Source organism: Cinclus cinclus, chromosome 6, assembly GCF_963662255.1.
Source record: "Cinclus cinclus chromosome 6, bCinCin1.1, whole genome shotgun sequence".
Lineage (NCBI taxonomy): Eukaryota > Metazoa > Chordata > Aves > Passeriformes > Cinclidae > Cinclus > Cinclus cinclus.
In genome coordinates, this window is record NC_085051.1 from 22980533 (window position 1) to 22993857 (window position 13325).

General features: G+C 40.3%; 1 protein-coding gene across 1 annotated transcript; it reads left to right on the forward strand.

The window, feature by feature from the left end:
• The first annotated feature begins 1763 nt into the window (after nt 1-1763).
• LOC134045539 (astacin-like metalloendopeptidase) lies at nt 1764-11846 on the forward strand. Its single transcript, XM_062495361.1, has 13 exons — nt 1764-1862; nt 2091-2115; nt 4407-4423; nt 4801-4825; nt 5686-5757; nt 6570-6704; nt 7330-7447; nt 8195-8373; nt 8499-8583; nt 8975-9102; nt 10065-10180; nt 10600-10825; nt 11812-11846. Exons 1-13 carry the CDS (start codon nt 1764-1766, stop codon nt 11844-11846), a joined length of 1260 nt encoding a protein of 419 aa, XP_062351345.1.
• The last annotated feature ends 1479 nt before the right edge of the window (nt 11847-13325 follow it).

Sequence of the window (13325 nt, forward strand, 5' to 3'; positions counted from 1 at the left end):
TAGAGTTTCTTTTATGCCCTCCCTACCTCCGATCCTTCTCTTTCCTCCTGGACTGTTTTTCCCTGAGAGTGGTCTGATTTTTCCTTTTTTCCTCCTAAACTCTAATGAAAGCAGATTATGTGCCAGCCCCATATTGCAGGGTGGTTTTGGTATGGTTTGAAGATGCCAAGTTATCTGGCATCATGGACTTTGGTTTTGTTCTTGTGTTGAGTGAGAAACATGGAGAACCATTCTCCCACTGCAGACCAGAGCTGCATAGCTTTGCTTGAGCACAAGGAAGATTTTAATCCCTCTGAAAGACAAATATTAAAAGAAGACACTTAGCATTGCTTATTGAGAACATTTATGTGCACAAAGGATGCACAACAGGATTAACATGCTGACAAAGGCTGCTTGATGCTCTTTCATGGTCTCAAGGACCATGTGCCACCCTGCTGTTTACGAACCAGTGCCTAGGGCAGACCTCCCTTCAGCCAGTGTACAGAGACAGAAAAGGAAAAGTAATATCCCCCCACGCTGCTTCCCTGTGGGGGTGGTAAAAGTTAAACCCTGGACTTTGTCAATCCAGACTTTCTTAAAATAGTCAGCAGTGTGCACTGTGAAATTTCCATCACTGAAATAAAGAGCAATCCCCTCCAACAAAATTCAGGTTTCATTTCCATCTAATTTCTTCTCTTGACTGGGTATGATTCGGAGACAAATAGACGGAAAGTCTTCTGCTGCTTCTTGATTCATTCACCAACATGGAGAGTCTCTAGAACATCTTATTCAGTACAGAAATAAGTGGGTTTAAAACTTACTCTGAGGGTATCTGAGCACTAGCATGGCCTAGAGACAGAATCAGTGCATTTTATTATTCAGTTTTCTTTTCCATGCATGGAAAATGTACTCTGACACAAACCAAAAGAGTATCAGAGACCAGACATTTTCCTAGCTACAGCAGCTTCAGCAAATGGTTCACTAAGCCAAGCTTTGCTGTGAGAAGAGCCTCAGTGGTTGCTGGTTTGCCTCCTACAAGTATTTCTCTCTAGATCTACTCGCTGCTTCCTCTGGACAAGCACACTCCAGCAAAGCAAATCTGTTAACCATTCTCAAAATGAGTAAGTGCTGCTTATGCTGCTTTTGTCTTTCCCCCCTCTCTGATTGCTGGTCACAAAACTCATAAGGGCACCTATAAATGTCAGACTGCCAGAAATAATGGAACACAGGAGATGCTCCTGACGTGCTGAAACATCAAGAAACGCACAGGAAAAACAAAAGATCTGTACTTATAGAACCATAAGCGGTCTCAGGGAAGACACAGTCATAAGCTCACCGGGTAGCCGTGTGTTCTGTGTTTCAAAGCAACATAATACCGTGACGGCCTTCTGTAATCTCAGTGACATAAAGAAAAAAGTCACCTACCCTCTGAAATCCTAACAGTCCAGTTCTCTGGAGAGTTATCCAGGACCAACACACTTTCTGTGTGCTAGCAGTGAAAGCGAACATTTCAGGAAAGATCCTCCAAGAAGCAGAGGGAGTGCATGGCAGCAGGAGCACCAATGGCCGTGGGAGGCGTAGGGATGCTCCAGAGCAGGGTGACAGCAACAGCGCGGCACCGGGACATGCCCAGGGGCTACACTGGCTGTCGAGGCAGCAGCAGAAGTTTATTTCCTGCAGAGATCCCCATTGGATGTCCGGGCCGGGCAGGGCAGGCTGTGCTGGTATATCTAGCGGCAGAGCTGCCGGGAGGGCAGAGGGCAGGTTCGGAGTGTCCCTGCACCATGGGGCTGCAAAGGTTCCTTCTCCTGCCTGCGCTCCTGCCCCTGCTCCTGCTCCTGCCTGCGCTCCTGCTCCACTCCACCCTGGCCTTCCCCGTTCAGGTGAGAGCAGCCCCGTGCAACCGTGCTCCAGCTAGCTGATCTCTTCTTCCTGCAGAGAACCTGCCAAGGCCAACTCTGATAAATCTTCTGCAAGAAAGTGTTAGCAATATAATATTAAATAAAGGCAATGTAATGATTTAGTTCCTCCCTTCATCCTGATTTTGATACTATTGTTGCTGCATTTGTCAGCTATGGAAGAATAATGCCTTTTACCTGTTGGTTTTGCAGGAGAACTATGAAAACAGCACGACGAGTAAGTAGGATTTATACTTTATAAACTTTATACTTTATATAAATTATATATATTTATGTATTTTTAAAACAACTGTTATTTCTTGACTGTTTACTACATGCTTGGTTTTGACTTGTTTTTAGAGCATGTGATAGCACTGACAGGCCTTTTGAATAAGGCTATGTTTCATAACTTGTTACTGAGCTGAGTGCAGATGTGTTTTTATAAAGATGTGCTTTACACAGACTTTTGAGGCATAGTTTATTAGGTTAATCTAGATCTGCTTTCACAGGCTTGAAGATAAAATTTTAATTAGACATCTTGATACCTTTTCATTGAGCTCAATGTTATAATAAGACTGTTAATCACTTGCCTCCTTGACTACCACGGTGCAGTTGTATGAGAAAGAGATGTCAGGCATCAAAGAAAGCTTTGCTTTGTTCTGGTTTGGAACAGGCTTAGGTGAACAGCTTTTGTTAACTTGCAAAATACAAGGAGATAATTGTAAACCTTCAGGGGTCAGTGGAAAGAAAACTGTAGGCAGACTTGAACTACAGCAAGAAGCTAACAGGTTGGGTGAAATGTGTGTAAAAAGAAGACCTTGGAAAAATTTGCTTGACATAGAGCAAGTCAGTGACAAAAGAAAATTGACAAATTCTGCTTTTGCACTGTCATTTATGGCATGGTGGGGGAAAGGGACACGTAAGATTACTACTCAATATATTTAGAAGGGGCCAAGGGGGTCACTTGCTCAAGTTTTAAGGTAGTCAGTTGCTCAGACTTAAAGTTACGGGTTTATTGGGACAAATGCATATGATGAGTTTTATTTTATTGTTGTTACTGCTTTTTTGTGCCTTTTGAGACATCTTTCAGTATTTGGAGTTTAGGGAAAATATGAACGGCATAATTTTGAAAGCCCTATCACACCAGATGTTCATTTCATCAAGGAGATGGCCAAAGCCTTCTGTAGTGTCTCATCTGGGTTTTAAAAAGAAGTTGCAGGCTTTATTTGCCTAGGAACCTGGAGCCTAATTTCCACTGACTTTGACTACTCAATTAATCTAGTGCCTCTTGGGTGCATAAATTTTGGATCCAGTCAACCCGTCTCAAAAATGTTCTTCCCTGCAGAATGTTTTTAGATGCCGTGGGTCTCTCCAATGCAGCTGGTAGGAACTGACTGAACTTTTCCATAATAAAGCACCATCATTACAGTGGACTCCCATTGCCATATAACTGAAGTAACAGTCTGAAAACACAGACTGAAGTCTTTTTGGGTCAATAAAAGCAATTCTGTTGTGAGTGCTAGATAGTCTTAAAAGGAAGACATCTCCTCATTACGTTTGAGCAATAGTTATGAAAAGGGAATGGTGCTGCAAGGTGTGATAGAGCTTGGCATATCTTTTATTGAAAAAAATATCTTAAAATTTGGGGCACAGATGGGCTTGGAAGTAATTACCATTTACATGAGTGTTTACTGTTTCAGTGCTGAATAGGAAAGACAAAATTATTTCATACTTTGACAAGGAAGACTGCAATTATTAGGAAACTGGAATAGATTGCCAGATAGGCTTGCAACATATCCATCATACTTAAGAACAGGTCAAACAAACTGTGGTCAAGAATAATACAGATAAAACAGTTTCTGCCTTAGGGAAAGCAGACAAACTGATGACCTCTAAAGATGCTTCACATTTTTAAACTTTTTTGATATTATAACAATGAAAATAGGAATGTATACATCAGGTCGGATTTTCACTTCCGGTTTGTATCTGAGAAGTTGTATTTGGTAAAAATCAGAAGGCATCACAGTAGAAAGGCACCTTAGGTCTCAGAATGGTACCAAGCTGCTGTCAGGTACACACTGAAGCTGAGATTATTTTCCCCATGCTAAATTATAGGCTCCATCACATATTATAACCTTATTCTTCGACTCTGTGAAACCAGGGGATATTGTTGAGCTGGTTAGTCTGCACCTGTTGCAGAGAAATCTGGGGACAAAACACTTTTTTGTCACTGGTTTCTTTTGTAATTTTCCATGCCAAAACTGATAAAATGCTTTGCTGATTCTTAGATGGTAAATGATCAGGATTCTGTTCCTCAGCATGATCTACTAGGAATTTTCGTAGTTGTTTAATTATCTTTTTAATTTCTGTGCCTGTGCATCAATCAGCTGGTGCACTCCATTCCCCTCCACTCAAAGGGATCTGCCAAAGGCATTCCCGTGGCTGAGGAAGTCCTTGCTGTTGAACACTGAAGTTGCATTCAGAATCTAATGCTTGTATTTTTTTTTTGTTTGTTTTTGCTTTTTGCAGCAACAGAACCTACTGAGGTAAGGAAAGCTAATTCAGGTCGTCTGATCATTTTGGGGGTTTGACACTGTGGAAAGTAAAGTCAGGATTCTTGTATTCATCTATATCTACACCAGTGCAGCAAAGTCTTCTCTGCTCAACCGTGCATCAGAGTGTATCTGAAACTTATTCCACACTTCACATTACATTTGCTTTTTTGATATTCCTATTTGCCATGGTACCAAAGAGAAGTATCTACCACCCCATGGTACTTCTTTACACATGACACAGTATATAAAAGCTGCTTGGGTGAAAGATTCTTCCAGTGGTAGCCTGGACACTGTTGATAATTTACATGTTTTATTATTTAATGTTATACTATAAATTGTGAGATAATACTAATGTATTGTTCTTGCAGGTTACTACACAAGAGGACATATTTGGTATGTATTATTCCATCTACAAGTACGTATTTGGGGGGATATACTGATTGTTATCTACTCAGTTACTCCAGAAAATAAAACATGCTTAGCACAAATTAACCTTTATGAGGACTTTTAAATTAATGCACTCGCCACCATGTTTCATGCAGAGCAAAGTCTCTTAATTTTTGACTAATTTCTTGGCCTTGCTAAAAACCTCAGCTGTTACTTTTGCTAAAAATAGCTTTGCTAAAGTCATGTCCTGAATTAAGTCACTTCTAAAGGTTAGAGGAGGCACAGAGGTCATGTGTTTCTGCTTTTATTGATGTCAAGACTTGCTGCATAATGTGCAGAGCCGGCTGATTTTGCTAGCAAGGCCTATGAGTCTCTGATGCTGAGCTTAGATGGGAGCATCAGTCCAACCTGTGGAACAGGGATGCAGTTCTAATTTCATTGATCTTGAGGGTTTTTCAGGAGGTCATCGTGTCCAGCAAGAAGTAGCTGCTGGATGCTCTCCATCCACTTTTGCTTCTGTTGTGCTAGGGATTTGAGTGTGAGTTGTTCATAAAGAAGTAAAACTGTGCCATCTCAGGCCTAAAAATATGACTGCTAGGGGAAAAAAAAAAAAAGGGAGAGAATTAAATAATTGAAGGAGAATGGCTCTTGGGACTAGACTAATGCCAAAATAACCACACCTAGGAGATTCTCAAGATTGTGTCAGTGAACAAACATCTACATGAGTGAACATCCCTCCAGTCCCTAAATAGACTCTGTAAGTTTTACATGCATCACTGGAAAAGTCATGCATCATCAGAGTTAAAAATTAGTATTTATATTTTTCTCTGGGAGTAAGAAAGTGATACTCTTGTGTTTCTGCACAGAATCTCCTTCACCTACAGAGACTGATGAGGAGGACGAAGACATTTTTAACAAAATTCTGAAAGTTAACAAAGGTAATGCCACCAAATTCCTGTCACTAAGGGGTCTGTCTTTGTTGCTTTTTTGGGGTGATGTGGGAGGTACAATGTCTTACCACAATCTGTGCAAATGTTTTTCCCATCTTATACACTACCATGTAAGAGATAGGACTGGTAGTCTGCTGAAGCCCTATAGCATCTCAAAACTGTTGTATCAGTACTGAAGATGCTCCCAGATGTGGAGGCAACTGAAAACTAATTCAGACAGTTTCTTCAGCTTTAGCTTTCCACATCTTTGTCATTCTTTGGACATAAAGAGAAAATGTGGGTATTTGTATGCTTTGTTATTTAACTGCCTTTTTCTTGAATGAAGCATCGCTGCCATTCAGCCATCAGATGGCTTTGCTGTACAGACTCCTAGAGAAGCTGCAGTCAGTTCCATGCTCCCTGCTCCAGACTCTCTCTTCCCTGATCTTTCCAAACATTCCCTGTTCTATCAGCTTGTCTTTCTCACATTTTCTCCTCCAAGAGTCATTCAAGTGACTTTAATTGAAGTAAAATAGTCTGTAGAAAGAGACACCAAATATTCCCACAGTTTTCTCCTGACAACACTCCTCTTTTTGGTTTGCCCACCTTCTTGAGTTTCCTTATTGGCACCTCCTGCTTTTGCCCAGCACCTTCCTGGGGAGATATTTGATGCCATTCATTCATTGTCATGTGATGGATGATTAAATAGTACCAGAGTAAAACATCTTTCTTAGTATTGCACCTGCTTGTTTTCCCAAGTGTGCTTAGCAAGTGTGCAGCAATTTATGGCTCAAATGTTTCCACCCCTTCTGTCTCCGCAGACAGCTCTCAGTTCTTGCAGGAAGGTGACATAGTTCCACGAAGGAGTCGCAGTGCCATCAACTGTCGCCATTGCAACTGGCCCCAGTCCAGTGATGGGATTGTTCGTATTCCCTATGAATTGGATCCTACTTATGGTGGGTTTAAATGGTTATTTTTTAAATTGATTTTGTCCAATACACTTCAGAGGGAAACTTACATTGAGTGAGCACACAAAGAGTTGAATAAATAAATTCTAAGGATTTACTTATGCTGTGCAAACACATAAATTTTTAGTTATAAGGACCTGAACAAGAAATAGATCAAATTTCATTGACACATTTTGCCTGCATCATGTTTTGGGACTGGTCTCTTGAAGACAGCAATAACCATTCCCTCTAATGGTGTCTTCCAGAATACCTGCCTTTATAAGGTTCTTAACTATTACAGTGGAGCACCAATGGTCTGCTTCTCATAAGCTAAACAACTTCACTTAATTGTCTCCAAGTGTCCAGTAAGATACGTCAAAAATCACCACTATAATTACAAAAAAGTCGTTGGAAAAAGAGGCACCTGAATACATTTGGATAAATATCTGGATAAAGAGGATCTTGTGCCAGGCTGTTAAAATCTTAAATAAAATTCAGTACTGAGCAAAAAACAAGAAAGAACCTAAGCTAATGTTTCTGTCCCTCATTTACCTTGTTCTTGAGAATATGTGAGATTTTAGTGGCATCTGCTAGTACTGCTTGTGACCCCTAAAATTAACCCTTTCTTCACCAGAGAAGAGCCATGTAAAAGGGATTCAGGATGCCATGGCAGAATTTGAAGCACTGACTTGTATTAACTTTGTGAAGCGCAAGACAGAACGTGATTACCTCAGTATTAGATCTGCTGATGGGTGAGTTGAATGATAAATTGACAAGTTATTTCTACTCTATTTTTCAATCCTTTCCTATACTGATTCTGTGTGACCTCAGAGAGGCTTTTTGTTTTATCACAGTGCCAAGGTATGTTCATTGGAAAACTTACTAGTGCAAGGGCTCATCAGGTACATCAGGAACTCACTGCAGACACTGAATTCATACAAATCCTGGAAAAGCACTATTAAGGGGGAAAGAATGTCTAAGCCCATGTTTTCTGTGTGGTATAGTGCACACTTCAGCACTTGAACACTGTAGGTCCTATCTACAAAAGTAAACCAATTTCAACTCATGAAATAAACAGTTCTCTGAACCACACTGTTGGCCATCAAGGTCAGTGTTAGAGCTTATGAGAAAATTGTTCAACACTTAGCTTGAAAATGTTATCTCCATCATATCTCCAGTTCTGATACTGTCTTTAGTATTTTGAAAAAAACAAAAAAAGAAGTTATTTCAAGGGAGTTACAGTCACAGCAAAATCAGAATTCAGGAGCCTCTGTGCTAACAAAAATCTTCTAGAAAGATTTAGCAATGATCATACGCTTTGTTCTCTTGGATGCCGTGGTCACTTTTGCCTCTGTACACTCTGACTATCACAGTGGAGAGAAAGGAATCCTTCCACTCCCACAGGAGGTGTGTGAAGCATGGTTCTCTGTTCTGCCTCTTTGCCTGCCTGCCAATAAAAATCCCATAAAGCCTCTGTTGTTGTTCAATGCCTCTCTCAGCTGCTGGTCCAACTATGGGAAAGTAGGAGGTGGACAGACAGTCTCTGTGATGAAAGGAGGCTGCATGTGGAAAGGAGTAATTCAGCATGAGCTGGAGCATGCTCTGGGCTTTCTGCATGAACACTCTCGAAGTGACAGAGATAAACACGTAAAGATCATGTGGGAGTACATCAGTCCTGGTAAGTACTTTGAAGTCCTCAATGTAGGAAGTGGTGTAGACACATCCTGCTGCTCCCAGATCTCCCTTCTCCCCTGAAGGGAGTAGGTAGGAAGCATAGTCTAAGTACAATATCATATCTTACAGCTGACAGACCAGACTTCAAGAAGTTTGAAAACTCCAATAACCTGGGTCTTCCGTATGACTATTCCTCAGTAATGCACTATGGCCCGTAAGTAGCAGCATGGCATTACTATCTCAGGAACTCAAATCCTACATTAGAATTAGTTTCTATCATAACTCTCCTCACTACCAGTTTCCCCAATTCCCCTTCTGGGTAAAACATGGTTAGTCAGTTCGGACAATCTGCTCCCTAGGATTGGGATACACTATCCCTTAGCTTTCCATTAGAGAGCCCTCCACTGCTGGGCTTGGGAGCAAAGGAGTGCATCTGGACATTGACTCTGCTTACTGGTGGACATCTCAATGAGACCTGTTTAAACAGCACTATTAGTCACAGCAACAGCTTGTGTACAGTTCTTCTTGTCCCTCCAAAGCATCCTACTGAATCCTGAAAGAAGTTATGGTGCTTAGAGAACACTGTTTCTCATGGGTCTTTTCAGATACACATTCACCAATACCACTGGGAAAGCAACTATTGTACCAATTCCTGATGGATCAGTACATATTGGACAGAGACAAGGGATGAGCAACTTGGATGTGGCCAAAATCAACAAGCTTTACAACTGCAGTAAGTATCCCAAAGCCACCCTGTTATCTTCAGCTCAGATTTGGGCACATTGCAGAGACAGCAGTTTTTCATCAGACTGTGAGACTGTTCTCATTAATTCCTGGTACCCACTGGGATTACTCTGGGAGGAAGTGCAAAGGTGAAGCTGGATTAGTGAGAAAATGGAAACTGCCTCTAAATTAAATCAAACACATTTGCTATTAGCATAAGTGGCTTCTGTGCAACTGGACTAACTGCATGCCCCATTTTAAACTTCAGTGGAGTAATTTGGTTTCTTACAGTTCAGCAGACAACTATAAATCCCAAAAGGGCCAGACATCACCGCTCCTCATGGCAGCTGGTATTTAAGACCTGAGCCAAAAAAAACAGTTTTGTGCTCCTTTGAACTTCAACAGTTTCCTGTTGCCTTGTCCAGTTTTCAAAAGTTTGTCATTCTAAGTTTGTGTACTTAAACTGTTTATGTGTAACCTCTGCTAGAAGAAATTTTTATATACAATCACAGAAATTCATTCAATCGGGGAAAAAATGATGAAAGTGTTTATTACCTTTTGCACCCCAAGTGCTCCTCCTAAGTTTAGAATTTAACCATTGCAGAGGCATCATATTTGTGTTTGACTCTTCTGACATCACTTAACTTCCACTTCTCAGTGGAAAACAGTGGCACCAACTGCAGTGAATTGAAACTTCTCACACTCTTTACAGAGTTGCAGAAAGAGATCTCTTGCTAAATGACAGAGCTAATAAATAAAAATTGAATGCTTTTCAAAGCACTACTTTATTTTCCTCTTTGATACATTATGTGAAAATTAGGACAACATGATTCCTCCTTTTAATCAAGATGTACCAGTTCTCTGAAATGAATGCAGACAGATCAGAAAACAGAGATCAGTCCATTATGAAGAAATTGTGGTTGTGAATGACTGAAATCTTCTGCAATCCTGAAGCAAACATTTTTTCCTCAGGTCGCTGCAGCACTATTCTTGATGGACCTTCTGGGTCACTGATATCTGCCAACTACCCAAGGAATTACTCAGATAACACCAACTGTGTCTGGCTCATCCGAACCCGAGCCAGAAAGGTAACCATGGGTTAAGAGTGGTCTTGAAATACAGCTGAACTTATTTCCACGTTAAGCATCTTGTGCTTTGTACAGCAGTTGCCAGACGAGATCTTCTTAATGAGAAAAGTTTCAGATTAGACTCTACTTCTTATGTGCTTAAACCAGGTATAGGCAAAGACAATGCGGGGTTGAGATTTTGACAAACCTCCACATGTTGGGCGTCAGGTTTGAAAAATCAAGACAAAACTCCCTGAGCATGGGAGCATTCAGTGATTAGATCTGAACCCCACAACTTCAGGGGAGAAGAGGCAAAGCTGGGTAAACAGTTCTAGTGTGTCAGTCTCTTCTTGGCTACAGTTTAGATTGTCTGTTTTAAAGGACATTGTATGAAAGAAGTATACTTATACATTAAAAGCTGATTTTCTCTTCCCTTCCAGGTTTCCCTGCACTTTCAAGCCTTTCAGCTGCAGAAAACTACAGGCTGTCAGGGTGATTATGTTAAAGTTTATGATGGATCCAGCAAGTCTTCTCCAGTTCTAATGGACAAGACCTGCGGATCAAAGATACCAAATGGCATAGTTGCTTCTAGTAATCTTATGCTCGTAGAATTCATCACAGATGATGTACATACAGCTTCTGGTTTCCAAGCCACCTTTACTGCTGGTAAGTCTGAGAACAAGGAGAATGTCAAGGAAAACAGTTCCATGTCAAATCAACCTTTCTGTTCACTCAGGACAAAATATTGAAGAACTGCTCTCCATAGGGGTCATCACTTTCTTCCTTGCTTTTGACATAAGGGATCAGTTCTACACTGACCCCATTTCATGCAGATGGGGCCACACTGAGGTGATTCACCTTCCCTCTCAGATATGTGCCATTCCTAAGCATGTGCCAATAAAGGCAATCAGTTTGATGACACTACTAGTGTTACTATCAGAGTACAAACAGAATATATATCTATTCCCAGAGAATATATAAAGAGTATATTCAAGGAGTATTTGAATATATCATTCCCCTGGAAAATGGGCAGTTTTTTAATTACACAGTTCAGAGGGTGAGACAGATCCACAGTGAATGAGGTCACCCAGCCCCAGGACAAGAAGAGAGGCAGCATTTCCATGGTCAGGATTCCTGGAACCTTTCCAGCTAGAGCACATTTTCTTCAGACCCATTTAATTAATAACTAAGGCCACAACTAAGCAATTAAGTGACCACAAGCTTTTGAGTTAGCATGTACCAGCTGGAATAAAGGAATTCCTGTATGTGTACCTGCAGCCTACAGCAACAGCACAACAGTGCACTTATACTGGTGGGAAAGGCAGCTTGGCTGTGTCATGCAGCCTTGGAACTGCAGGGATAAGAACCAGCACACAGAGTTTGCATGAATACACTGAAATCCATGAACTTGACCGTATACCCAAACCAAACCAGCAATTTTGCATTATCCCTTCGTAGTATCTCTATCTGTCCACTGTTACTATGGAGGGAAAGAAAAATAAAAGAATTCCCTGTGCCGCATTGATGTGTACACAAATATAAAGCAATCTTAGCTGCCAGATAAAATGTGATTTAGCATGTACATATTTTAGAGATGCTACAGTTTATTCAGAGACCTCTGAAAGCTAAGTATTCTTTCATTTCATTTACAGTGAGGCCGCAAAGAAGATCTAGCATCCGCAACTGACTTAACGAAGAAGAACCTATTCTGTGAATATTGAAATTGTGTTTCCTACTTTGTTCCTGTCTTGGCTTGGATCAGTATGAAATTTAATTCGATTAAGAATCAAAGTTTTCATCTTTCTGTAAAAGTTTATTCCCCAAGCCATATAAATGTACAAATTCTACATCTGGTGTGCTCCTCCTTTTGTCTGCACAGTTAAGTTATTGCCTCTTTCTATTTAACAACTGAATAAAAATCTTCATTAAAAAATGCTTCCATTTCTCTTTTCTGGTAGTCACTTCCAACCAACACACTATCAATGTGGTCTCACTTCTTAGACCCCTTCATTCAGTCATAGGGATGTCTGTTAAATATACCACGGAGATCATCTTGGGTTTAGTTAGTGGGCTGAAGAGACCAGATCTAAACTTTAAAAATCATTTTATGGTCTTCACAGACCTGAGCACAAAAAGGCCTTGGACAGCATCCTATCCGGCCTAACATTTCAGCTTCCAAAAATCACTTCTTTCTTACCAGTTTTGTTATATCCTTAAATCACAAGGAAGGTGGACAAGACAAATCTACTTCCAGGAAAGGACTGGTACTTCCTGTTGCACTTTTCCTTGTACAGTTCTGTCAGGCAGGCGACAGCTAAGAGTGCTTGTTTATCATAAACCATTTTTGGTCCCACAGAAATGATTAAGCCTATCACAGGACAAGAAGTGGACTAGATAATGATACCAGAGTTCATGCACATGTTCAGAGAATAATTTTTTTATTGAGAAAGTAGCTAAGCTCTTCTGATCTCATAACAGAGCTGCAAGAGTGTCACAACTCCTGGAGTGTTGATTTTATAGCCAACCACAGTTTAAAAATGATATTCTCTTGACTAAGACAAGCCTGTAAGAAATCTGAGAACAAAATAGGCTGCTATTTTAATTTTCAGCATAGACAGATAGTTACATATATGAGTAGCCTGGGTATTTAATACTTGTATTTTTAAGTCTGAAAAGAGGAAATACTTTTCCTATTCTTACCTTATGACACTAGAAACCTTGAAACTTTTCTCACAGAAATACATTCTAGAAAAGAACAATGGGTAATTAATTTGAATCTCGGAGTAAAATTTACATTGAAAATTATTTTTTTTATTATTCTCTTGTTAAAGGAGTCACTAAAAAGACTTAATCTGAAAGAATTTGCTCAAAGGCTTGTCTGTTTATACTATATGATGAAGAATCAGTCCGCTCTTGAGGGAAGTTTAAATTCCATTGAAGATTTCTTCCTTACCCACAGTGGCTGTGCAAAAGCCTCTGAACACAGCAATCTTGAGCCTGCTTTAGAAGAGGCATTTCTTCAGTTCTTCAGACACTGCAAGACAGGTTCTGCTTCTGATATGTTGTTTGAGTTACTCTGAGCAATCAAGTGCTGCTATCAACACATAAAAGGAGTAGTCCTTCTAAAATGCTGTTAAAAATTCAGGTCTGGAAAAAAAAAAAAGTT

Excerpts from the sequence above, each read along its gene's own strand:
- LOC134045539 (XM_062495361.1), top strand. The coding sequence starts at position 1,764 with ATGGGGCTGCAAAGGTTCCTTCTCCTGCCTGCGCTCCTGCCCCTGCTC. Across the intron at positions 5,758-6,569 it reads AATTCTGAAAGTTAACAAAG|ACAGCTCTCAGTTCTTGCAG; the intron begins GTAATGCCACCA and ends CTGTCTCCGCAG. Across the intron at positions 10,826-11,811 it reads CCAAGCCACCTTTACTGCTG|TGAGGCCGCAAAGAAGATCT; the intron begins GTAAGTCTGAGA and ends TTTCATTTACAG.